Raw genomic sequence first — 27,414 nt, forward strand, 5'->3', positions numbered from 1 at the left:
CAAACAAACTTTGCTATGGACCTAGACCCGTGTATGAGTAGTTTTGAATTAGTGAAAGCTTTATTATATATTATATACATGTACTATATATTAATACATGTATATGTACTATTTATAGATAAATGATAGATAGATGATTAGATAGATAGGCAGGCAGACACATAGGTAGGTAGGTAGATAGGTGGGTAGGTGAATGGAGGGATGGATGTGAGTGTTTGGCATTGAAGAGCTATAGATACAGATACGAGATTTCGGCATCAGAGGGAGCCATGATGCTTCAGAGCTGGTCTTGCGCTTCAGGTCATGATTTTATCAGTAATGTTGGTCCTGAGTCCTTTCTCACCCATCACCTTCACATCACACCGTAATTACAAGGACAGTTGATTTCCACATACAGCCACAGAACTTGATCTCCTTTGGTCTTTGCTCATGGTTTTCTGCAGCTGACTTAATGCAAAACCTGGGTTATTTCCTTACCTCCTTGGCAAAGGTTGATTTAAAACGTTTAGATATTTTCAGTGGCTAATGTGTAGACTCTTGAAGACAATGCTTACCAACTGCTGATCCATCACCCGGACACATTCTAAGATGCAGTTGTATTTGACTTCAGAGAAATGAGGAAACAAACTTCAAAACAGGAGCTCATCATTCCTTTTTATTTTTTTAAATTGTGGTAAAATACACAAACAAAATTGACTACTTTAACCATTTCTAACTGTACAGTTCAGTAGTGTTAAGTACATTCACACTGTTGTGCAACCAATTTCCAGAACCCTTCATCTTGCAGAACTGAAACTCTATACCTATTAACTCCTGCTTCCCCTCCCCGCACCAGAACAGCCACCATTCTGCTTCCTGTCTCTGAATCTGACTGTTCTAGTACCTCATCTGTGTGGACTCATCCAGTATTTGTCTTTTGAGACTGGCCTATTTCACTTAGTATGATATCCTCCATTGCCATCCATGTTGTAGCATATGTCAGAATTTCCTTCCATTTCAAGGGAAATCATAATCCACTATAGGTATAGACTACATTTTGTTGACCCCTTCATCTGCCAGCAGACACTTGTCTTGCTTTACTTCTTGGCTATTGTGAATAATGTTGCTGTGGACATGGGTGTGCAGATATCTCTTTGAGACCCTACTTTCAATGTGGGGGGTATATTCCTAGAAATAGAATTCCTGGCTCACATGATAATTCTATATTAAATTTTTTGAGGAACCACCAAACTGTTTTCCAGTTATTTTTACCTTCCCACTAACAGGGCACAAGGGTTACAGTCTCACCAACACTTGTTATTTGCTGGGGTTTTTTTTTGATAGTGGCCATCCTAACAGGTTTTAAAGTAGCATCTCATTGTGGTATTGGTTTGCATTTCCCTAATGATTAGTGATACTGAACATCTTTCAATGTGCCTACTGGCCATTTGTATGTCTTCTTTGGAGAACTGTCCAGTTTCTTGGCCCATTTTTAAAAATTGGTCTCTATCTTGTTGAGTTGTAGGCATTCTTTATATATTCTGGATTTTAACCCCTTATCCAATATATGATTTGCAAATATTTTCTCCCATTCCATGGGGTTTTGTCTTGGTGTGAAAAATCTTTCTCTTATGAACTTACAATGATAACAGACAGTAGTTTGTTCCTTTTAATCCTTAACTGGCAAAATTAAAGATTATGTCTGATCCCAATTTATTTAAAGAGAGGGGAAGAAGCATTTTCTTCTTATGATAACCACTCCTTTGGCTTCGTTATTCATTTCATAAGTTTCATAAGTATACCCACAGAACATGTGCCATTGTTCACAGCTAGTTTTGAAAATCTGTAAGAAAAGAAAGTCCTGTAAGGATGCTGGGGAGAAACTTGGACCTTGCCTTTTTCAGGGACGTTAAGGGAAATGTGCATTCCATTTCCACGTGATCCCGTGAGATTTATGATGCCATAGGGTGGGCTTTCTGGAAAAAAAAACATCAGATAGAAAGATCCACTGAGGGTCCAGGAAGCCGTGCTCATAGAAAATCACATCTGACATACAGGAATCTTCCCAATCTGAAATCTGTCTAGGGAAGATTTTGGAAAGCTATCTCATTGTCTAACACCTGTGTCTATAAATCCCCCCCCCCCTTAGGCAGCCTAAATCCCTCCTCTTACAATTAAAATAACTACATAATGCCTGGGATTTACCTAGTGCCTTTCTTCCTAAGTCCTAGCATTAAAGCCTTCTAATATCTCCATGAAGGAAGGATGAGTAAATACTACTATTTACACTTCATCACCTCATCTTAATTCCTTTCTCTATAAAAAGGGAATAATAGTAATATTTACTCATTTCTTTTTACCCTGTTTATAGAGAAAAGAATTAAGGCAGGGAGTGATTAAGTGCATTTTCCCTGGTTCATGAGCGAGGCAGGCGCAGAAGGCAGCAGCAGAGGGGAGAGAAGCCCCTGTGGAGGATGGCAGTGCAGAGCCAGCCCTGCACCTGGTCAGCCCTATGGCTCCTGGTAGCTTAGCTGCCACTTCGGGGGCCCCGCACATAAAAGGGCCCCCCTCTTGGCTTAATGGTCTGATGTCACCATCTTGAAATTCTTAGCAAACTTTGAACAAGGGGCCCCAAGTTTTCATTTGGCACTGAGCCCCACAAACGATGCAGCCTGTCTCGGGCATAATATAATCTTTTTAAGATCATGTTGATCAGAGGAGATGCTGAGTGTGAAGAGCAGCTTGTAGCCCGTGGTGCACCGTGCAAATGTGTCTGTGGAAGAAGCAGGGGTAGGAAAGGCAGAAAGCTTCATTGGAGCAGGGCGTGAGGACGGAAGGGAACAAGAGACACCAATGCACTGTAAAGGAACCTTAAAACTAAAATCATTTTAAATGACTGAGATTGAAAAGGCTGGGAAGATGCCAGTGGATCGATTTTATTTATCACTGTCATGGTTAATGGGACTAGAAATTGTATATGGTTTCACAGTACAGTAAATAAGTGTCCTTTTGGTGGACTATTTAGTGTCATTTTTTTTTTTTTTTTTTTTTTGCGGTATGCGGGCCTCAGTGTTTTGGCCTCTCCCGTTGCGGAGCACAGGCTCCGGACGCACAGCCTCAGCTGCCATGGCTCACGGGCCCAGCCGCTCCGCGGCATGTGGGATCTTCCCGGACCGGGGCACGAACCCGTGTCCCCTGCATCGGCAGCAGGACTCTCAACCACTGCGCCACCAGGGAAGAACTTTTTTTGCATTTTTGTTGGTGATTTTGCTGTTTAAAATTGTCCCCATGTACTGCTCACACACTGTCTTGTGCTTTTCAGTGCAAGGAGGCTGTGATGTGACTTATGGAGAAAATAATCTTCGTTCGGGCATGAGTTATAATAATGCTGTTGGCCGTGAGTTCAGTGTGAAGGAATCAGCAACACACATGGGAATAAGGTGTCTTTAAACAGAAACACGTAAAACAAGGTTATGTATCACTTGTTTGATGAAAATGTTGTGACCAGTAGCTTGTGGGGACCTAACCCTCTATATCCCTAGGAGCAAAGGTTCTGTATTCGCTGACTCACTCTTGGCAATGACTTTATAGAACATAACTACCACGAACAGTGGGAATCAACTGTAAATGTATGTGAACTGCAGTGACTATAGGTTCAAAGGTCAAAAATGGAAGACATGAGTGATGGGAACTCTCCATTTAAATGACAAATTCTGGATCCTTTAAGCTGGGCAATGTTTTCGGTTCCCTAGTTCAACCCCTTTATGGACAAGGATTCTTTCTAAAGCCTTTTCTTTTCTAAATTTTATTTATTTACTTTTGGCTGCGTTGGGTCTTCATTGTGGTGTGTGGGCTTCTCATTGCAGTGGCTTCTCTCGTTGCGGAGCACAGGCTCTAGGCATGCTGGCTTCAGTAGTTGTGGCATGCAGCCTCAGTAGTTGTGACTCGCGGGCTCTAGAGCGCAGGCTCAGTAGTTGTGGTGCACGGGCTTAGTTGCTCTGAGGCATGTGGGATCTTCCCAGACCAGGGCTCGAACCCATGTCCTCTGCATTGGCAGGTGGATTCTTAACCACTGCACCACCAGGGAAGCCCTCCAAAGCATTTTTTAAAGCCTTGAAGAATCTGTATAATATTTGGAACACCAGATCTGGCCACCACCGTATCACTTGATCCATATACTTCTTTTGCCCACATTTAATATTTCTAAAATCAGGAAACATCTTATACTTGCTTTATTTATTTTAGCAAGCGACCAAAACCTGTTCTCCCAAGGCTGTTACTGAATCCGTGGAGTGCCTCCCAATCCAGGGCCAGCAGACTCTTTCCATAAAGGACCAGGTAGTAGATGCTGTAGGCCTTGTGGGTCCCATGGTCTTTGCCACAGCTACTCAGCTCTGTCACTGTAGCCTGAAAGCAGCCACAGATAGTATCTAAATGAATGAGCATGGCTGGGTTCCAGTAAAACTTTTCCATATAATTTTCATCTGTCACAAAATATTCTTTAGATTTTTTTGCAACCACTTAAAAGTGTAAAAAACAAAATGAAAAGACTTACAAACACCATTATTAGGTCAGATTTGCCCTGGAGGCCCGACTTTGCCAACCCCTGATTCCTTCAGTGGCATCGTAGGATCAAAGGAATAAATTCAGCCACCTTGGTCTCTACTGTAGTAGCCCTGCTTGGATCAGAAGAGGCCTTCGGTCCTTAGCCAGGGGTGTCTGCCCTTGTTACTCAGTGTTCCTTTTCTTTCAGAGACTGAAATAAGGATTTAACGGCTTAATCTTAATGTAACCAGACAGTAAAGTTGGTAACTTATAAATATGAATTGGTTTAGGTTTTTACATTGTTCCGTGTAGCGTACATTTGCAAGAAGGATCTAGAAAATATTGAAAACAAAAGTAGCAAAAGTTCATACTTCTATATACAGTAACGTGCCAATGCATTTCACACATAACCCTTTCATTAGATTTCCTTTGTTCAGCAATGTTCTAATTATCCCCTTATCTTTAAGCTCTACTTTCTGCTTTTGCATTGTGTCATTTTTCTTTGTGTTTTTCACATGTACAACAGACCTTATTCACAGGAAGGCGGAGCCGCGATCTAGAATGAGGCTTGTAATACAAGGAAACTTAAACAGAGTGGAAATTAAATAAATTTAAGTACCAAAAAAAATAATCAGAAGGAAATTGAACCCATCTTGCTTAGCACAGCATCCAGACAACGTATTTTGAAGATTGAATATTCATCACTGACCAGAGATCAGTGACTGGTGTTGAATTTATTATAAAAATGGTGATGAGGAATGAATTAAAATGTAACCTCAGATAACAGTCAGATGCTGATGGATGGGAAGCAGAGGTGAGTGTTCAGAAATGCGCTTGGCTTTTCATGAGATGTTGAGCAGCCTGCTTCCCATCCCGGCCGCCAGCCCATTCCTGGGCACCTGGTGTGGCCCAGCTGCTCCAGCCCGTACCAGCCTAGACTCAGGGACCAGCCCTTTGAGGCCACAGGGGACATCCCTGGCATCGTCAGGCAGCTGGGCCTCTGGAAGCAGAGCCAGAGGTGCCCATTTTGGCCTGGAGTCACCCTTGCAGAGAGTCCGCTTGCCTAGAATTTGCAGGCAGGGCTGACATGAACAAGCAACCCCACCGAGGCTTGTCTCCTGCTTCAGGGACACACTTGAATCCAGATGCCCGCCTCCATGTGGGCTGGCCCTTGGGAGAGGACAGCAGTTTTTTAAAATAAGGAATCAACAAAAGATACCCCTTCCAGATGGCAGCTTTGCTGCTGCCGGTGGTAGTTCAGAGCCCCGTAACACCCTGCTAAGTTCCCCAAATGCCTCCTGTAGGCCAAGAATTTAGCTGATACATTGAGCGTACTGACAGCCAAGCTTTTGGCCAAAAAACACCCTTTTGGTGAGCGTTTAAAATCCAATCTTTTTAGGTATTTTTCTGATGGCATTTTTTTTTTAATTGAAGTATAGTTGATTTACAATGTTGTTGTCTTAATTACTGCTATACAGCAGGGTGATTCAGTTATACATGTATATACATTCTTCTAATATTCTTTTCCATTATGGTTTATCATAGGATAGTTTTTTAATTAAATTATTTATTTTTGGCTGCGTTGGGTCTTCGTTGCTGCGCGCGGGCTTTCTCTAGTTGCGGCGAGCGGGGGCTGCTCTTCGTTGCGGTGCACAGGCTTCTCGTTGCGGTGGCTTCTCTTGTTGCAGAGCACGGGCTCTAGGCATGTGGGCTTCAGTAGTTGTGGTTCGTGGCCTCTTCAGTGTAGGCTCAGTAGTTGGGGCGCATGGGCTGTAGAGAGCATAGGCTCAGTAGTTGTGGCGCACGGGCTTAGTTGCTCCGCGGCATGTGGGATCTTCCCAGACCAGGGCTCGAACCTGCGTCCCCTGCATTGGTAGGTGGATTCTTAACCACTGCACCACCAGGGAAGTCCTATCACGGGATACTGAATATAGTTCCCTGTGCTATACAGTAGGACCTTGTTGTTTATCCATTCTATATATAAAAACTTACATTTGCTAACCCCAACCTCCCATTCCACCCCTCCCCCAACCCCCTCACCTTTGGCAACCACCAGTCTGTTCTCTATGTCCATGATTCTGTTTCAGAGATGGGTTCATTTGTGTCATGTTTTAGATTCCACATATAAATGATATCATATGGTATTTGTCTTTCTCTTTCTGACCTACTTCATTTAGTGTGATAATCTCTAGTTGCTTCCATGTTGCTGCAGATGCCATTATCCCATTCTTTTTTACGGCTGAGTAGTATTCCATTGTGTATGTATACATCACATCTTCTTTATCCATTCATCTGTCGATGGACATTTAGGATGTTTCCTTGTCTTGGCTATTGTGAATAGTGCTGCTATGAATAGGGGTGCATGTATCTTTTTGAATTATAGTTTCGTCTGGATATATGCCCAGGAGTGGGACTGCTGGACCATATGGTAATTCAGTTTTAATTTTCTGAGGAACCTCCACACTGTTTTCCACAGTGGCTGCACCAGCTTACATTCCCACCAGCAGTGTAGGAGGGTTCTCTCTTCTCCACACCATCGCCAGCATTTGTTATTTGTAGACTTTTTAATGATGGCCATTCTGACACATTTAAGGTGGTACCTCATTGTAGTTCTGATTTGCATTTCTCTAATAATTAGCGATGTTGAGCATCTTATCACGTGCCTATTGGCTATCTATATTTCTTCTTTAGAGAAATGTCTGTTTAGTTCTTCTGCCCATTTTTCAATTGGGCTGTTTGTTTTTTTGTTGTTGAGTTGTATGAGCTGTTTGTATATTTTGGAAATTAAATCCTTGTTGGCTGCATCAGCCTGTAGGCTGTCTTTTCATTTTGTTTATGGTTTCCTTTGCTGTGCAAAAGCTTGTAAGTTTGATTAGGTCCCATTTGTTTATTGTTGTTTTTATTTCTATTGCCTTGGGAGACTGACCCAAGAAAACATTGGTATGATTTATGTCAGAGAATGTTTTGCTTATGATCTCTTCTAGGAGATTTATGGTGTCCTGTCTTATGTTTGTCTTTAAGCCATTTTGAGTTTATTTTTGTGTATGGTGAGAGGATGTGTTCTAACTTCATCAGTTTACATGCAGCTGTCCAACTTTCTCAACACCACTTGCTGAAGAGACCTTTTCCCATTGTATATTCTTGCCTCCTTTGTCAAAAATTAATTGACCATAGGTGTGTGGGGGTTTATTTCTGGGCTCTCTATTCTGTTCCATTGATCCCTAAGTCTGTTTTTGTGCCAATACCACGCTGTTTTAATTACTGAAGCTTTTTAGTATTGCTTGAAGTCTGGGAGGGTTATACCTCCTGCTTCCTTCTTTTTCTTCAGGATTGCTTTAGCAATTCAGGGTCTCTTATGGTTCCATATGAATTTTAGGATTATTTGTTCTAGTTCTGTGAAAAATGTCATGGGTAATTGGATAGGGATCGCATTAGATCTGTAGATTTCTTTGTGTAGTATGGCCATCTTAACAATATGAAGTCTTCCAATCCAAGAGCATGGGATATCTTTCCATTTCTTTGAATCATCTTCAGTTTTCTTTATCAGTGTTTTTATAGTTCTCAGAGTATAAGTCTTTCACCTCCTTGGTCAGGTTTATTCCTAAGTATTTTATTTTGGGGGGTGCGATTTTAAAAGGGATTTTTTTTTTTACATTCCCTTTCTGATATTTCATTATTGGTGTAAAGAAATTCAACCAGTTTCTGAATGTCAATTTTGTATCCTGCTACCTTGCTGAATTCGTTTATCAGTTCTAGTAGTCTTTGTGTGGAGTCTTCAGGGTTTTCTATATATCGTATCATATCATCTGCATATAATGACAACTTTACCTCTTCCCTTCCAATTTGGATACCTTTTATTTCTTCTTCTTAGCTGATTGCTATGGCTAGGACTTCCAGTACTATGTTGAATAGAAGAGGTGAGAGTGGGCATCCTTGACTTGTTCCAGATTTTAGCATGAAGGCTTTCAGCTTTTCACCATTGAGTATTACATTGGCTGTGGGTTTGTCATAAATAGCTTTTATTATCTTGAGATATGTTCCCTCTCTACCCACTTTTGTAAGAGTTTTTATCATGAATGAATGTTAAATTTTGTCAAATGCATTTTCTGCATCTATTGAGATGATCATGTGGTTTTAGTCTTTTGTTGATATGACATATCACATTGATTGATTTGCATATGTTGAACCATCCTTGTGAACCTGGGATGAATCCCACTTTGTCGTGGTGTATGATCTTTTTTATGTGTTGATGGATTCAGATACCTTTTTTTATTGAGATATAACTGACATAACATTGTGTAAGTTTAAGATGTCCAACATATTGCTTTGATACATTTATATATTGCAAAATGATTACCACCATAGCATTAGCTAACACCTATCATGTCACATAATTATCATTTCTTTTTTGTGGTAAGAACAATTAAGTCCTAGTCTGTTAGCAACTTTATAAAACAGTATTGTTGTCACTGTGGTGTGCATTAGATCTCTAGGACTTATTTATCTACTGGTTGCAAGTTTGTACCTTCAAACAATATCTCCCTAAGTCCCCCATTCCCTGGTAACCATTCTTCTGCTCTCAGTTTTTAAGCATTTGGCTTTTATAGATTCTACATATAAATGAGATCATAGAATATTTGTCTTTCTCCGTCTGACTTATCTCACTTACCATAATGCCCTCACAGTGCATCAGTGTTGTTGCAAATAGCAGAATTTACTCCTTTCTCATGGCTGAAAAATTGTGTGTGTGTGTGTGTGTGTGTGTGTGTATCACATCTTCATCCATTCATCCGTTGACACTTAGGTTGTTTCCGTATCTTGGCTGTTGTGAATAATGCTGCAGTAAATATGAGAGTGCACATATCTCTTTGATATCCTGTTTTCCTTTCCTTCAGCTATATACCCAGGAGTGGAGTTGCTGGATCATAGGTTAGCTCTGATGTTTTGAGGAACCTCCATACTGTTTTTCCATAGTGGCCAAACCACTTTGCATTCCCACCAACAACAGTGCACAAGGGTCCCCTTTTCTTCACATCCTCACTAGCACGTATCTCTTGTCTTCCTCGTGATAGCCATTCTAACAGGTGTCATCATCTGATATCAGTGAGTTATTTCATTGTGCTTTTGATTTAAATTTCCCTGGTTAATGATGTGGAGCATCTTTTTCACATACCTGTTGGCAATTTGGATGTCTTCTCTGGAAAAATGTCTATTCAGTCCCTCTGCCCATTGTTTAATCAAATTGTTTATTATTGAGCTATATGAGTTTTTAATATATTTTGGATATTAATCCCTTATCTGATATATGGTTTGAAGATACTGTCTCCTGTTCTGTCGTTTGCCTTTTCATTTTTTTTTTGATTCTTTTGCTCTGCAGAAGCTTTTTAGCTTGACATAGTCATACTTGTTGAACTTTGGTGTCATGTCTAAAAAATCATTGCCAAGACCAATGTCAAGGAACTTCTTTCTTATATTTTCTTCTATGATTTTTATGGTATCAGGTCTTACATTTAAGTCTTTAATCCATTTTGAGTTCATTTTTGTGAGTGGTGTAAGATAGGGGCCCAGTTTTAGTCTTCTGCATGTGGTTATCCAGTTTTCCCAATACCATTTGTTGAAGAGACTATGCTTTCCCCATTGAGCGTTCTTGGCTCCCTTGTCAAATGTTAGTTGATCAAAAATGCAGAGGTTTATTTCTGGGCTCTCTTTCTGGTCTGTAAGTCTATGTATCTGTTTATTTGCCAGTACCTTACTGTTTTAATTACTATGGTTTTGTAGAAAAGTTTGAAATCAGGAAGAGTGATGTCTCTGACTCTTCTTCTTTCTCAAGATTGCTTTGGCTATTTGAAGTCTCTTGTGGTTCCGTACAAGTTTTAGGGTTGTTTTTTCTACTTCTGTGAAAAATGCCATTGGAATTTTGATAGGGATTGTGTTGAATCTGTACATGGCTTTGAGTAGTATGGACATTTTAACAGTATTGTCCTTTGATTCATGACCACGGGATGTCTTTCCATTTGTTTGTGTCTTCTTCAACTTCTTTCATCATGGTCTTGTGGTTTTCATTGTAAAGATCTTGCACTTCTTTGGTTAAATTTATTCCTAAGTATCTTATTGTTTTGAAGCTATTGTGAATGGGATAGTTTTATTTCTTTTTCATATGTTTCATTGTTAATATGTAGAAATGCAACTGACTTATGTATGTTGATTTTGACCTCTGCAACTTTATTGAATTTGTTAATTAGTTCCAACAATTTGGGGGCTTTGTATTTAGGATTTTCTGTATATAAGATCATATCATTTGCAAACAGAGGTAATTTTACTTCTTCTTTTCTGATTTGGATGCCTTTTATTTCTTTTTCTTTACTAATTGTTCTAACTAGGATTTCCAGTACTATATTGATTAAGAGGGGTGAGAGTGGGCACCCTTGTCTTGTTCCTGATATTAAATGAAGAAAAACTTTCAGTCTTTCTCCATTGAGTATATAATGTTAGCCCTGAATTTGTCGTATATGGCCTTTATTACATTGAGGTATGTTCCCTCAATACCCAATTTGTTGAGGGTTTTTATCATGCAAGGATGTTGCATTTTGTCAGATGCTTTCTCTGCATTTATTGAGATGATTGTATAATTTTTATTTTTAATTCTGTTAATGTAGTGTGTATTTATTTATTTGTGTATGTTGAACCATTCTTGCATCCCAGGGATAAATCCCACTTGGTCATGGTGTATAATCCTTTTACTGTAATGTTGAATTTCGTTTGCTAATCTTTTGTTGAGAATTTTTGCATCTATATTCATCAGGGATATTGGCTTATAGTTTTCTTTTCTTTGGCTTTGGTGTCAGAGTAATGCTGGCCTGGTAAAATGAGTTTGGAAGTATTCCTTCTTCTTCAGTTTATAGGACAAGTTTGAGGAAGATTGACATTAATTCTTCTCTAAATGTGTGGTAGAATTTGCCAGTGAAGCCAGCTGGTCCAGGGTTTTCTATATTTGGAGATTTTTGATTACTGATTCAGTCTCCTTACCAGTTATTGGTTAGTTCAGATTTTCTGTTTCTTCCTGATTCAGTCTGAGCAGGTTGTGTGCTTCTAGGAGTTTATCCATCTCTTCCAGGTTACCCAACTCGTTAGCATATTATTGTTCTTAGTAGTCTCTTATGATCCTTTGTATTTCTGTAGTATCAGTTGTAATATCTCCTCTTTCATTTCTGATTTTATTTGAGTCTTCTCTCTTTTTTTCTTCGTCTACCTAAAGTTTTGTCAGTTTCATTTATCTTTTCAAAAAACCAACTCTTAGGTTCATTGATTTTTTTTTTTTCCTATTGTTTTTCTGGTCTCTATTTCATCTATTTCCATTCTGATCCTTGTCATTTCCTTCCTTCTGCTAACTTTGAATATAGTTTGTCCCTTTTTTCTCCTGGTTCCTTGAAGTGTAAATTTAGGTTATTTATTTGAGATCTCTCTGTTTTCTTAATGTATGCATTTATCACCATAAACCCCCTCTCAGAACTGCTTTTACAGCATCCCATGGATTTTGGTATGTTGTGTTTCCATTTTTATTTGTTTTGAGATATTTTTTAAATTTCTTCTTTGACCAATTTGTTATCCAGGAGTGTGTTGTTTAATTTCTAATATTTGTAGATTTTCCAGCTTTTCTCTTGTTGAACTCTAGCTTCATACCATATGGCCAGAAAAGATACTTGGTATAATTTCAATCTTCTTAAATTTGCCGAGACTTATCTTGTGTTCTCCCACATGGTCAATCCTGGAGAATGTTCCATGTGCACCAGAGATGAATGTATAGTCTGCTTCTGTTGGATGGAATGTTCTCTTCATATCTGTTAGGTCTATTTGGCCTAATATATGGTTCAAGTCCCGTGTCTCCTTATTGATTTTCTGTCTGGACGATCTGTTCATTGCTGAAAGTAGGGTGCTTAAGTCCTTTACTATTATTGGATTGTCATGTATTTCCCCCACCAGATATGTATTTGCTGAATATATTCAGGTGCTCTGATTTTGCATGTGTGTGTGTGTGTACACACACACACACACACACACGTTGTTTTCTTGATGAATGTACCCCTTTATCATTATATATTGACTTTCTTTGATGCTTGTTACCATTTTTGGCTTAAAGTCTTATTTTGTCCGTAATAAATAGAGTTACTCCCACTTTCTTTTCGATTCTACTTGCATGGAACATCTTTTTCCATTCTTTCACTCTGAGCCTGTGTGTGTCCTTAAAGCTGAAGTGAATCTCTTGTAGGTAGCATATAGTTGGGTCTTGATATTTCACCCATCCAGCCACTCTGCATCTTTCGACGGTGAATTCAGTCCATGTACATTTAGAGTTGTTATTGGTATGTAAGGACTTAGTAATGCCTTCCGGTTCATTGTTTTCTGGTTGCTTTGTATTTTCATTGTTTCTTTTTCCTCTGTTTCTGCCTACCTTTGTAAATTGGCATTTTCCATTTTGGTATGCCTGTTTCCCTTTTCTTTATCTCTTGTGCATCTACTCTAGGTGTTTTGGTTTGTGGTTACCACAAGGCTTACATAAGACATTGCATGCATAGATAAAACAGTCCATTTTAAGTTCATAGCAACCTAACTTCAGTTGTCTACACAGGCTACCCCATTTTATATTTTTGATGTCATTATTTAACAAATTATAGTCACTATAATTATTTTTGATACTCTTTGACCTTTACAGTATAGTTAAGTGGTTAACATACCATCCTATTACAGAATTAGGATTTTCCAAGTCTGACTGTATATTTACCCTTACCAGTGTCTTAGATACTCATATATTTTCATGTCACTGATTAGCATATATTCATTTCAGCTTGAAGTACTCCTTCCAGCATTTCTTTCAAGGGGGGGGGGTCTAGTGGTAATGAACACCCTCAGCTTTTGTCTGTTTTGGAAAGTCTTTCTCTCCTATGTATTTGAAAGGTAATTTTGCCAGATAGTTTTTGGCTGGCAATTCTTTTCTTTCAGCACTTGGAATATGTGATTCTGCTCTCTCCTGGCCTGTAGGGTTTCTGTTGGGAAATCTTCTGATAGCCTAAGGGAAGTTCCTTTGTAGGTTATAATCTTTTTTCCCTGGCTATTTTTAGAATTATTTATTTTTGCTGTATGACAGTTTCATTATAACATGTTTTAGAGTAAGCCTCTTTGCATTGAGAAAACAGAGTGAACTATTAAACTTGTGAACTTGGGATGTCCATTTTTCTCCCCAGGTTTGGGAAGTTCTTGGCTGTTTCTTGAAATAAATTTTCTGCCCCATATCCCTCTCTTCTCCTTCTGGAACCCTGATTTTTCTAATGTTAGGTGTTTTAATGGAATCCCTTAGATCACATAGGCTTTCTTCACTCTTTTTCATTCTTTTTTCTCCTTTAATGTGCGTATTTTGGAATCTTCTGACTCACTTATTCTTTCTTCCTTTGCTCTGCTTTACCGCAGATGCTCTCTATAGCATTCTTCACTTCATTCCATGAGCTCCTCAGCTCCAGAATTTCTGCTTGGTTCTTTTTTATGATTTACTACTCATTTTGAGCCTGTATTTCTTCATGATTTTGTTGAACTGTCTTCCTGAGTTTTCTTGTAGCTGAGTTTGTGCAAAACAGCAATTCTTGAATTTAGCTAGATTGCAAAAGTCCATGCCTTTGAGCTCAGTTATTAGAGAATTACTATCTTTTGGAGATGACGTTTTCTTGATTTTTCATATTCCTTGTAGTTTTGCGTTGCCTTTTTCTTGCACTTGAAGTGGCAGATACTGTCTTCAGTTATTGCTAGTTGCCTTCAGATGGGATAGTCTGTTCACTGGCGCTCTTCTGCCTTTGTAAGGATACATCTGTTCCACTCCTTTTTGCTTCTCGTTGTGGCAGAATTCTGCAGCTTTTATGTCTTTTCTGGTTCTTACAGCTCCCCAGGATGGCTACTAGAGGCCTCTTTTTGTTTTCCAGAAAGTGGCACCACTGTAGCTCAAGTTTGTGGTTTCTCCGTAGCCCACAGATCCTGGCCTGTTTTCTGAGCACACTTCCTGTCTACTGGAGCTCACTCTTGCCGCCACACTCAGGAGTGTGCACAAGATGCCAGCTGCAGAGTGGGGGAAGGTATGAGTTTAGCACTCAGGGATTGGGGGGTACCTGTGGACCCTCTAGGGAGATCCCCAGAGGCTCAGGGTAGACCTTAATGGCTGTGTCCCTTTAATGCCCTTGGATATTCCTATCTGTCTCTTTCCCAATCTCCTCCCTCCTCCTCCCAGTCATGGAAGTCCCACCTCAGTACTCTGGGTGCCACTGGTTTCTCCAGCTGTATCCTGCAACACGAGGGTAGCCAAGCACTCACTCACCACTCTCCTTTTCTCCTGGGGGAGAGGTTGCTGCTACCTGATAATTTGGTCCCATGCAGTGTCGCCAGGGGTTGGGACAGCGCTGGTAAAGTTCTTTCCTCTCCACTACTTCCAAACTCATTTAATTTTATTGCTCCAGTGGTGTGCAGGAGTCTCCCCTTGGGAAGGCTGATTTTCTGCGATTTCTCCCTTGTCAGTCGGTATCTGCCCAGGTCAGCAGTCTCCAGGTATTTTCCTGACCATGGCAAGAGGGGTTGGGACAGGTTCACTGGTTTCATAGCCCATGCCAAAGTCTGTCTGCCTATTACCAGATGCACAGATGGGCAAGACTCCTCCCCAGGTCCCTTTGCACGTGGGACCGGATCCCAGAGCTCCACAAAGGTGCTTTTGTTCATGGATGGATGACTAATTCTTTGTTGAAAGGGGGGCATTGTCAGCGTCATGATGCTGACAGTACTCTTTGATGGTCTCTTGCTGATACTTCTTCTCTCAGTTGCCTCTAGGAGGCCTTCAGGACTCTCCTAAGCTCAGCCTCTGGTAGAGCCTGCCAGCACTCAGCGGGGTAGCCTCACTGCAGGGCCTGGGTTTTCAAAGGGAATCCACGAGTAAACAGTCTAACCTTGTTGTTAAAGGTACATTTTCTTCTGGGTGTAGAAACAAGTGCTACCAAGTTGAGGGGGTGTTGTTACCATCACATTTTGCTGAGACGTCACCAGCCAGAGAGAAGCAGTCCTGCGTGGCCACGGGGACCCAGCCTGTGCACATGCCAGCATCTTCCACACTAGCCCTCACTGGGTGGCGGTTGCGGGTTTTGAATGAAGCCCAGACTCCTTATATAATCACTGTGCATCATTTTCCAGCATTCAGAAGGCCATTGCTAGAGGGTAGACAGTTGCTAGTCGTTTCTGTCTATACCTTAACAGTATTTAGAGTTGAAGCTGTGTATCTTTTGCCCCTAATGCTATCAGTATATCTGGCTAAAATTCTGATCTTTGCAAATAAAGCTTCAAACCTCCCAATGCTCAATTCAAGCCAAAGCGCCATCCTCATGAGGTGAAAGTTCTAGAGTCAGCGGCTAACTTATGAGACATGGGCTTGCTGTTGAAAACCCGTGGGACCCAACCCAGAGAGGCTGTTATCATTCAGTTGCTCAGTCACTGCTCACTGATTGTGTAATCTTGGAACAGCAGTGCCGAACCCTCCCTGCGTGCCCCTCCCTCCAAGAGACTGCAGCTCATGGTGGGAGCAGGGCCCAGCTACTGGCCTGCCACAGGCGATGACTCAGTGGACAGAGTGGGAAATAGGCACCGACTGAGCCTGATAGCTTCAGTGTCGAACAAGCAAAGTGCCACCAGTCAACCTGTGACCTTGTCAGGCTCCTCTGTCACCCTAACAGCTGTGGCCCTGACATCGGGCTCTGGATAAATCATGTTGAGCGTCCAGCTAGACTTCTGTGATCCCAACAGATGCCCTTTGTACAGAACGAGAAGTCAACGCAGGACTCTCTTTGATTCCTAATAACATGGACTCTTATTACTGATTATAATTAGGGTTCTTGACTCTCCTTCTAGCCTAGTATTAACCAGCCTTCCAGGCTGTGACCGTGGGGCCTGCCTGCCCCCAACCAAGCCCCTGTACCTGGGGCAGAGGACAGGATGGCGCCTGGTGAGGGCACACGCATCATACCTGGTTGTCCCCATGTTTCCTGGCTCCTCCAGGCTCTGGCAGAGGTGCCACCTGCCTTGCATCAGGCCGACATCCAGGAGACACACGTGTGTAACGTGACCGTTGGACACTTCGCTGTGACACGGCAGTTTGGCTCAGGAACCGGTATCTGTTCTGATGGGTCAACATCTCTGCCGACCCAACAGTATGTGACCCCCCCCCCCGCTCTCAGGACCTAGTTCCCACCGCCTCATGCTCTGACCACCTGCAGCTTTGCCCTCCCCGTGCCTTGTTTTTTCCAGGAGGGGTGGTGCCCTCGTACCAACCTCAGCAACAGGCCAACTCCGACATCCGCTAAGGGCCAGGGACCCCTAGGGCCCGGCGCACTGGCAATGCACTGTGGGTCAGCAGGCAGGTCCTGCAGCCTGGCCACTCAGTGACTGGGGGGTTCCTGGCTTCGATTCTCAGATGATTCCCTGACCCCAGCAACTGCAGCCGTTGGCTCAGGCCCTGCTGGGTTGGGATCTTCAGAGGTTTGCAGCCCTCCCAGGGCAGGCAGGTCCGCCAGGCTTGTGAGGCAGCCAGCGCCTTCTGGTAGCTGCTGGGGCCCCCAGGCATCTTGGTCAGTTAGTGGTAATGGGGGTCCCCTCTCCAGGTGTTCACAGGGTCAGAGGCCCAGCCCTGGCCTTCCAGGCTGACCCCATGTGCCCCAGGAGAGCCCCCATCCCTCAGCAGCTGACATCTATTATGAACAGAAGCCCTGGGTATAGCTCATAACTGGAAATGAGCTGCTTTCCCAGTCCATGGAACGTGGACCAGAGATGCGCGGGAAATGCCAGCCCCCGGTTAATATGCAGGGTCTGTGAGTAGCGTCTGGGACACCTAACCCCCAGCCAACCTGCCAGGAAAAACAGCCGAGCCCCTGGCCCTGGTCTCTCTCCATCTGGTCTAGTTCCCCAGCATCTCCTAGGCAATACTCGTGTGGGTGTTAAAGATGGGGCAGGGGACCTGTCCCCATTTACAGGCTCACAGAGGTGCTCCCCTGCACACTGCCTCAGGTTCACGGACTGATTTACTCTGCTCCTTACCTCTCGTTGTATATAGGAATCTGCAGGCAGTGCTGTCTCCTGTTTACAAGCATAAACCCTTCGGCGGCCCTGGCCCTGCAGGCTCGCTCACAAGCTTCCTGCTGCTCTGAACCCCCTGAGCGACCCCACACTTGCTCCCTGAGTGCCACACGGCCCAGCTCCACCCCCCTCAGGTCATATGCCAAGGCCACCTTGTCACCATGACCTTCCACCTCACCCCTGCCCCACACCTCAGACTCTCTGAGCACCGGGAGCCTTTATCTCCGGATGTGAGCCAGTCCCAGCCCCGGAGATGTGCAGGCTGTGGCCGCCAAGCAGAGCTGTCCTATGTTGGGGGGGGGGGGGGTTTAATATGGCCTAGAAACTCGGATGTCAACGCTTGGGTTAAAATTCAAAAGGAAAAACACCCTCCTTCACAGCCCTGAAGGTGGCCACCCAGAGGGACCCTCGGGGGCAGCGGCAGGGGCAGAGATCAGGATGAACTTAAACTGGGTCCCGAGTGCCCTTGGCCGGTGCCACAGTGAGACTCGTCTGTGGTACCACACCTGGAGAGCAGGACCCAGTGTGGCTTTTAGCGCCCGCAGCCACTGGCCCACCACCGGAAACAATTAAGAAACCTGCCACCCCAAGTCTATTTCAAGACTCTCTTTCCAGGAAAGGCCAAACACAAAGTTCCCCCATCCCACATTTTATAGAAGGAAGGCCTGAGGACCAGGTTACACAAAGATGACCCAGAGCAGGTCCTGCAAGCTGTGTCCCAGTTTGCAGAGAAAAGTGATGGTTGAAGGAGTTTGGGAAGAGGGAGAGGATGACTGAGAATTGGCATCTGCTCAGCACTTACTTACTCCGTGCCAGTTCACTGACTCAGCCTCTGCTGCACCGCTCTGCAGCTGATACTCTCACGGCCCCCATTTTACCGATGGGGAAACTGAGGTGTATCACTCACTAAGCAAGCACAAGTGTGTCTGAACAAGCCCACAGCAGACGGTGCCTTGTGCTCTTTCCCAGCTTATTTGGCCCCAACTTCCTGTGGGTACAGAAAAGTCAGTCCTTGGACCTACCTAGGAAGATATCAGTCTACAGACTGAGGGCCTATTCAGGCACCAACAGAAGCACCAGGTACAGCTCCCAATGAGTTTTTCTGGATTCCTGGTTTGTATCGAAGGCCTTTACCACACAGTTATTTACTACGCGACTCAATTTAAGCCTGCTGATTGTTTTGGGTTTTTTTAATCTTGAGGGAAAGTTACAGATTTTCACTTAATAAAGTGAAAAACACTTCACTAAGATGACCGTTTTGACATGTAATGTTAATGTTGTCTGCTTTAATACAGTGGGAAATGACCCAAAGTCATTTTTCCCATGATAGGATACAGAATTAACTAAAGAAAAATTAGAATGTATACTTTCTGCTTTGAAAGTATATTCCTAGTAAAGAGAATAGCACCCAGTAATGCTATACTGCATTTGTGGGTTGGTTTGTTTTTTTTAACCTTACCGAATTGGGAGTAGTTCAGGTCCAGGAGGATAGGAAAGGTCCTTGGGTCACAGAGTAGGGAAAATGGCTGGACAGGCGGAAAGACATAGATGTTTTCCTTGATGTTTTCATGTTCTCCAAGGGGCTGAGAATGGATGAATGGATAAAGACGATATTAGATAAGGCCGATATTATGTATCATCTTTATCCATATCCACACATACACACACATAACGGACTATGACTCAGACATAAGAATGAAGGAAACCCCACCATTTGCAACAACATGGATGGACCTAGAGAACATCATGCTAAGTGAAATAAGTCAGAGAAAACTCATACTATCTGATCTCACTTATATGTGGAATCTAAAAAAGCAAACTAATAGAGACAGAGAGTAGAATGGTGGTCACCAGAAGGTGGGGGAAATGAGGAGATGTTGGCCAAAGAGTATAAACTTCTAGTTATTAAGAGGAATAAGTTCTGGTGATCTAGTGTACAGCGTGGTGGTGACTATAGTACTAATGCTGTACTCTACACGCAAGAGCTACTGAGTAGATCTTAAAAGTTTTCATCACAAAAAAGAAATGGTAGCTACGTACCTTGATAGAGGTGTTCCTCATTTTGCAATATTATAAGTGTATCAAATCCGCTACACCTTAAACTCACACAAAGTTGTATGTCAGTTATATCTTAATAAAGCTGGGAATGGGGCTGAGAAGTTCAGCCCCAGCCCCCAGCTCAGCACTGGGGTCCTGAAGGAAGGAGGACACTGGCAAGATGAGGCCAGGGGGCTGCCGGTGGAAGTCTGGCTCCCCCTGCGGCCACAGCTCCATTGGCAGGGCCCAGCCAGGCCTCGAGGGGGCACAGCACCTGCCCTTACAAGCTGGGGAAGGCCCAGCGCCAGGACCCAAAGCTACACGCAGGTGCTTGCCCCGCCCAATTCACACATTTATAAATGAGGATTGGATGAGAGCAATTCAGTGACCCTGCCGCTATGAACTCTGTTACTGGCCCTGTTGCTGCTGATATATTTAAGACTCAACAATGACACAGCTCCTGTTTGAATCTGTTTTGCACGAAAGACCTATTACGTGCAGCGGACGTTGAGCATCCTTCCTCCCCCGAGACGGATGACTTAGTCACGTTAATTAAGCAGCTTCGTAGACACAGTGGGATTTGTGAACGTTGCTCTGAGCTTACTCCGGAGTTAGTTAGGACTCAGAGGGGCCCGGAGACAGGGTGGGAATCAGGCCTTGATGTCACAGCCCCTCTGTCTGTCTGTTGCAGCTGGTGAGCGACTTGCTGGAATTTTGCTTCTATACCTTCCGGGAGTCCCAGGCCCTGAAAGTGGAGTTCCCAGCGATGCTGGTGGAGATCATCAGTGACCAGCTGCCGAAGGTGGAGTCCGGGAACGCTAAGACCCTTTACTTTCACAGGAAGTGACGGGAGACATCTCACCAGAAGAACTTTGCCTTAAGTTTCCCCGTGTTACTACACACCCACGAAGGACCCAAGAAAATCCTATTTTTGACACGTGATGGTTGATTCCCACTTGTTCAGCAGTTGCTCAAGTTGAAAATCATGTCAAGGGTTGGGAGGCAGGCAGGCAGGGTGACGTGGATTTGGCGAGACCTGCATAGTCTGAAAGGTTCTTCCCTCTCCAACCCCCAGCACTTAGAAACACGTTCCTGTTCCTCTGGATGAAAAGCCATATCTAGTCAATAACTCTCTGATTTTGATATTTTAACAGGTGGAAGTTTTAACTATGCCATGTAGTTTCTGGGATCGTTCGCTTGTTTTAAAAGGGTTCAAGGACTAACGAACTTTTTCAAGCTCACCCTTGGTTTGCACATAAAGCGTATAGTCAATATGGGGCATTAATATTCTTTCGTTATTTAAAAAAACAAAAAACACAAAAAAATATATACAGATTCCTGTTGTGTAATAACGGAGCACGTGGACTGGACTAGCGACCCCCTTGGGGGCATTGCTTCGCCCACGTCTTTCTGCATCACTGGTATCCTCACCCTCTAGCCTCCATTTATTATTTAATTAGAACGGATAAGATGTTCAAACAAATGCCTTGGTTTCAATTTCTAGTATCTATTGTGTTGGCTTTACCAATAATTTTTGCAGTCTTTTGCTGTGCTGTACATTACTGTATGTATAAATTGTGAAGGACCTAAACTAAGGTATAAGGAACTTTTGTAAATGAGACACATACAAAAAAAAAAAAAAAACTTTAATGGTTAATAGGATGAATGGGAAAGTATTTTTGAAAGAATTCTATTTTGCTGGAGACTATTTAAGTACTATCTTTGTCTAAACCAACAAGGTAAAAAAAAAATTTTTTTTTTTTGTAAAGTGAAACGTTCTGCATGCATCATGAACCGTTTACAGTGTATTTAAGAAAGGGAAAGCTGTGCCTTTTTTTAGCTTCATATCTAATTTACCATTTTACAGTCTCTGTTGTAAATAACCACACTTAAACCTCTTCGGTTGTCTTTAAGCCTTTCTACTTCTTCTGTACTTTCGTTTCGTCCTTGGTCTCCCGCTTGGGGTGTTCGTGGGACTTGAGCACGTTTTCCGGCTTCGGCTCCATCCTCCTTCCACTGGGGACGGCGCGCTGTGGTGTCTGCAGCTCCATGAAGGCGTCATTCGATGACACCCTCCCTGAGAGGATGTCCGGGGAGTGCAGCAGCTCTAGGAAAGCTGCCTCTTTTCCATTTTCCTCAAGAAGCAGAATCAGCTTTAGGGGAGAGAGAGACTGGAAATGCGATGGCTCAGAGAGCGTATCCTCATCCCATTTTAGAAAATCGAATTTTCTCCTTTGGGGGGAAAGGAATTCCATGCACGCGCTACGTCCGCAAAAGGTGAAATGTTCACTTCTGGTCTCAGAAGGGGTTGTTGCACTCCTGGCACTGGTCATGGGAACACGGAGGTCATGGCAGGAGGCACTGGGAAGGTGTGTGTGGGCACAGCACGGTTCAGTCAGAACGGCGAGGAGACTGCACGATGATTAGAGGGTTTTTAGATTTTTAAAAGGTAGGTTTTAAAAATGAATTTTATATGTAAACAGTTTTGGAAAAAAAAAAAAAAACTACAGATCATATAAGCAAGACAGTGGCACTAAAATTTTTAATTCACTAATCTGTTTGGCACTGATGCAATTTACGGCTTTTTCTCTTGCCCCAAATCACAAACATGTATATCTTTGGGGAAACTTAACAATATGATTGCACTAAATACTTTGAATAGAGGCCAAAATTAATCTTGTAAAAGTGATGATAATCATCAGGTACTCAGTGAAATCGTATTCTTTTCCAAAACCTAAAAGCTGTAGCTGGAGAAGCCCAAGGCCGGGAGATGGCAGCGTTGGGATCAACACTTTTCTCCAGGGTTCACCATGCAGGCAACATTACCATGTCTTTCAGAAGACACCTGCCTTGTGCAAGGGGGAACCTGTGAAAGCTGCACTCAGAGGGAGGAGTTTCTCTTACATAATTTGCAGTTTCAAAAATTTAATTTTTATGCAGATCTTTAAATACAGTCAACTTACATGCACAGCAATATGAAAGCCACACTTGGAAGGTGATAAACACACAGCATGCAGACTGGGAGTTTCTAGAAAAGAAATGGCTTCACAAGAGCAGCTTTTAGCTCAGACTGACTTTTGATGAAATCGGAATCTTGACGTAACCAGGTTTGGGGATGGAGACGGTCTGCATCGGCTTTTTGTATTAACGAAGTTACTGGCTCTTTGTGTGTCTCCAGGTAACTTTGCTTGATTAAACAGCAAAGCCATATTCTAAATCCACTGTTGAATGCCTGTCCCAGTCCAAATTGTCTCTTATTTTTGTACCATATTGCTCTTAAAAATCTTGGTTTGGTACAATTCATAATTCACCAAAACTTCTTCATATAATTAAAAAGGACACTAAATTAGTTTAAAATGAAGCAATTTATATCTTTATGCAAAAACATATGTCTGTCTTTGCAAAGGACTGTAAGCAGATTACAATAAATCCTTTACTTTAATCACTTGTTGTTTTGGAAACGGTTCATTTGAACGTCTGTAGGAACACGTGGACTTTGTGCCCTTTTCCACCTGGATAATATGCCCTTCTGCCTACATCCAAGATGGAGTCACCATTTTTCCCCCATGTTAGAAAGCCCTGTGTAATCCACATATTAATTATCCTCTTTGGGGACTCGTTAGATGTCCTGTTTCTTACTGCTGATATTTGGTTCACTGAAATACCCCATAACAATTTTATAACAATAACTACTACTGATGTAGCCACTAAATGCTGTAGGTACACTGCCTCATTTATCTTCGCGACCGCACGGAAGCTTGTTCATTTTACAGACTTCCAGACTCACCTGAGTAGACCAGATGCCCCGTCTCATTCCCAGGTCTCCCTCCACACAGTGGAATCTTGCTCTCACCCCAGGTCCTCTTGGACTATCAAGAGACTCCATTCCAACTGGCTGTGATGCTTCTCACATTCCTTACAGGCTGCTCCCCTTGACGTCCCTCATTAATACGAACAACAAAAGAGCAGTAAGCAATTATGAGTTCATCTTAAAACTAGAAAACATGTATTTCCCACAAGAGAAATTCAGGTACATTGTTAATGTGTCATTTAACTGGTGATTGGTCGAACTAGAAGACTATTTGAGAGTTAACCACAACCTTGCTTTAACACAACTGATATATTTCTGGAACACAACATAGTCGTGAAACACAGCCCAGGGAAAAAAACTATTTAAAAAACCTTTGTGGGGCTTCCCTGGTGGCGCAGTGGTTGAGAGTCCGCCTGCCAATGCAGGGGACACGGGTTCGTGCCCCGGTCCGGGAGGATCCCACATGCCGCGGAGCGGCTGGGCCCGTGAGCCACGGCCGCTGAGCCTGTGCGTCCGGAGCCTGTGCTCCGCAGCAGGAGAGGCCACAGCAGTGAGAGGCCCGCGTACCGCAAAACAAACAAACAAACAAAAACTTTTGTGCACAAATTTGTAAAGCCTTAATTGAGAATGAAGGTAATTTTATATCTTAAAATTTATGCAATCTGACCTATTAGGGAGCACAGTTGGTCGCAGAGAGCCCCTAACTTTAAACAAAAGCCATCGTGGGCTGTGAATCTGCTGTGGCCAGTGGTGGGGGGTAGGGTGGAGGCCCCAGGGTTGTGCACCCTTGGCTAAAGTCGGTGCCCTTTCTGAATAGAGCAGGCTCGTTCTTGGGTCAAGTGTGACTGCATTTCTAAGACCAAAAGTGCTCTCGGGCCCAAAGGATCCAGCTGCACATTTAAGAATCACTAGCTAAGAACTAAGTCTCTGCCACTGAGCCAGCCAGCCACCGTACGCCAAAGCAGGAACAATTATGCATCATGATGCATATATAATTAGGGGTTGGTTTACTTCCGTATGACCAATGTCCCTCAAGCAAAAAGGAAACAATGTTCCTTTATGTTAAAGTCAGCTCCAACATACTTTTTGATAAACTGCGAATGTATCCAGACTAAAATGACTTGATTACATGTATCTCCGACACTTTAATTCCAAGTCATGCAATTGCTGGTGCAGCATTTTTCTTGGAAATAAAACAGTGGCTTCCCAAACAACACTGGCTAAGAGAAGATTAAGATGTGATCTCTTAACGTTCAGCATAGACCAAGCCTGGATCCAAAGCAAAGTGAAAGATGGGGCAGAGTAGCAGGTGCTTAGCTGCAGACCACCCCATCACCGAGTGGTTTAAATCAGCCATCATTTATTATTCTCATGAGTTAGCTAGCGGGGGGAGTTCTGCTCACCTGGGCCAGGCTTGGCTGGGTTGGACTGGTCATGCAGCCGACTGGTCTGAGATGATTTTGCTCCATGTGGCCTCCCCTCTTCCAGCAGGCCAGCCTGGACATATTTTCATGGTAGAAGAAGAAGGCTCTAAGACAGTAGAAAGGGTTAGCACTTCTCAAGCTTCTGATGGTATCAAGTTTGTTTCCATCCCTTTGGCCAAAGCAAGTTATAAGGTCAAGCCCGGAGCTGACATGGCAAAGGCTCCACACAAGGGCATGGATCCGGAGAGGGGTGAAATTTGGGATCATTCAACCGATGTACCGCGCACAATTTAGGTATTTTTTTTCATAGAATGTATGTTGCCAAGACAGTGATTTCCAAGTTTTCCAAATTCTGAAAAAGCCAATTCTTTGGATCTTCATGCCCTGGTCCAGCCTGGTCCAGAGAGGGTCATGGTTCTTGTGAAAACTGGCTTGAGCTGAGTCGGATCGTGTTCCGCCCACTCTCTGAGATGCTCCACCTGCAGCCGCTAAGCCCTCCAAGGAAGGAAAAATTCAGAAACTGACGCATGGTACCAAGCAGCCTAAAGGAATCCCATGCACTTACTGCCCATCCAAAATGCAGTCTCTCTTTGGGCAAAAATCAAAAGTCTACTTTCCAGTCAAGTTGATATTCTGATAGGAAAGAATTCTCCAAGGTACTCCACCCAGCAGATTGATATACTTTTAGCCAGACATTAAAGCATTAAGAGAATGTGCTGGGTTACCCAAATAGGGGAGCAGTAAGGTACCACCCAGGCCAGCCAAGGAAAAAGAGTGCTGACAAGCATCAGAGAAGACACTTGCAGAGCTAGGAGACAGAAAGCTGTTTGAGGACACTCTCCTGGAATAACTTCCCTCCCAGAGGAGGGAGGAAAGAAAGTCGGGTAGCTCAGGAAGATTCAAAAAGTCACGCAGGACTCTGGCTGAGGAAGGGGTCACCAAACCTGGCTGTGAGAGTCTTAAGGGGAGAACCAGTGAGAAGGGGCCCAGCACGAAAGCGAATGGGGAACAGAGACAAGGTCAAGATGAAAAAGGCAGCGTGTGCCCTTGGGAAGACAGAGAAAGGGCGAAAAATATAGGGCAGAGGGAAAGAGCAACGTACGGCCTTGGAGAAGGTACGCTGGAGGGAAGCAGGCATAGCTAGGAGATGAAAAGGGGGGCAGAGACTAACCCCACCCCCCAACATGGTACCCTGCGGCTACCCTCTCCCATCTTCCCCGGTTACTAAACCGTATTTCTTGCCAGGTACCCTTGAGGCATTTAATATCATCATTTGTCCCAACCTCCCAGTAAAGTTGGTACCGCTCTCTCCATTTCACAGAAGAAAACCGATGCATAAAGGGGTGAAGTGAACTCGTCCAAGGTCACCAAGGTATAAAACAGTGAAAAAAGAATTTCAAAATAGGTTGTTTTTTAACTCAAAACACGTACTTTAGTCACTGTATTTGTTTCCTAGAAATGTCGTAACAAGGAACTACAAACCGGGGGCAGGGCGGGGGGTGAGGCACTTAAAATCAACAGAAATGTCTTGTCTCCCAGTGTGGGAGGCTAGAAGTCTGAGATCAAGAGGTCATCAGGCTTGGCTCCTTCCAAGGCCATGAGGAAAGCATCTGTATCTGGCTCCTCTCCTTGGCTTGTACGTGGCCATTCTCTCCCTGTGTGTCTTCACACTGCCTTCCCTCTGTGCTCGTTTCCGTGTCCAAATTTCCCGTTTTCATAAGGCCACCAATCATATTGGATTAGAGCCCAACCCTACTGACCTCATCTGAACTAATTACATCTGCCATGATCCTACTACCAAATGAGGTCGCATTCTGAGGTACTGAAGTTAGGACTTCAACATATGAATTTTGGAAGGTGGTGCACGGTTCAACTCGTAACAGCCATTGTCCCCTACCGGCCCCCAGTGGCAAGACGGTAGAGCAGAAAGACCATGGCTAGCTTACTGAATCTAAACAAAGCGCTCTGCTCGAGAGCCTCTGTTAAAATGAGATCATTTCCCCTGGCTCAGTCAGTCCCCGTAAAGAAAGAATGAGTTGATGCCCACCACCGGTACGGACAATCCATTGCTTTCCCCACCCAGACTCCCAACTACAGACGTTTCTACTACTACAAAGAAAGGGGGGTTACAGCCCCCCCTAGGCCACTTGGCTCTGATCTCACCTGGCATCTCCTCTCCAAGCACAGAGACCACCAGGGCCAGCCTTGGGGTGACACCATCAAATGCAAGCCCCACCGCGAGAAACAAAATCTGAGCGCCCTCTTTTGCCAAAACCCCACGGCCCCAGCGTGTGCCTCTGAATGAACACAGGCCGAAACCCGGTCTAAGCAGCTGGTGCTGAAGGAGGCGGGGCTGCGGGTCCTGAGCCGTGAGGGAGGCAGGGCCATTGCTCAGCCAGCCTTCAACAGATGCTCAGGGGATTGGCCGCACCCATGCAGCAAAAACACAGAAAAACCTATCACCCCATCCCC

At 43.5% G+C, this 27,414-nt stretch overlaps 1 protein-coding gene across 2 annotated transcripts in view; it reads left to right on the forward strand.

Annotated features, from left to right (window-relative positions):
• The window catches only part of NR3C2 (nuclear receptor subfamily 3 group C member 2), a 367,456-nt gene extending 345,025 nt beyond the window's left edge, over positions 1–22,431 (forward strand). For both annotated transcript variants that reach the window (XM_067736718.1, XM_067736719.1), the window contains exon 9: positions 20,399–22,431. In XM_067736718.1, the coding sequence (XP_067592819.1) occupies positions 20,399–20,554 (156 nt within the window). In that variant the 3' untranslated portion in view covers positions 20,555–22,431. The remainder of the gene's footprint in view (positions 1–20,398) is intronic.
• Positions 22,432–27,414: the final 4,983 nt, after the last annotated feature.

This window comes from Pseudorca crassidens, chromosome 4 (genome assembly GCF_039906515.1).
Source record: "Pseudorca crassidens isolate mPseCra1 chromosome 4, mPseCra1.hap1, whole genome shotgun sequence".
Classification (NCBI taxonomy): domain Eukaryota; kingdom Metazoa; phylum Chordata; class Mammalia; order Artiodactyla; family Delphinidae; genus Pseudorca; species Pseudorca crassidens.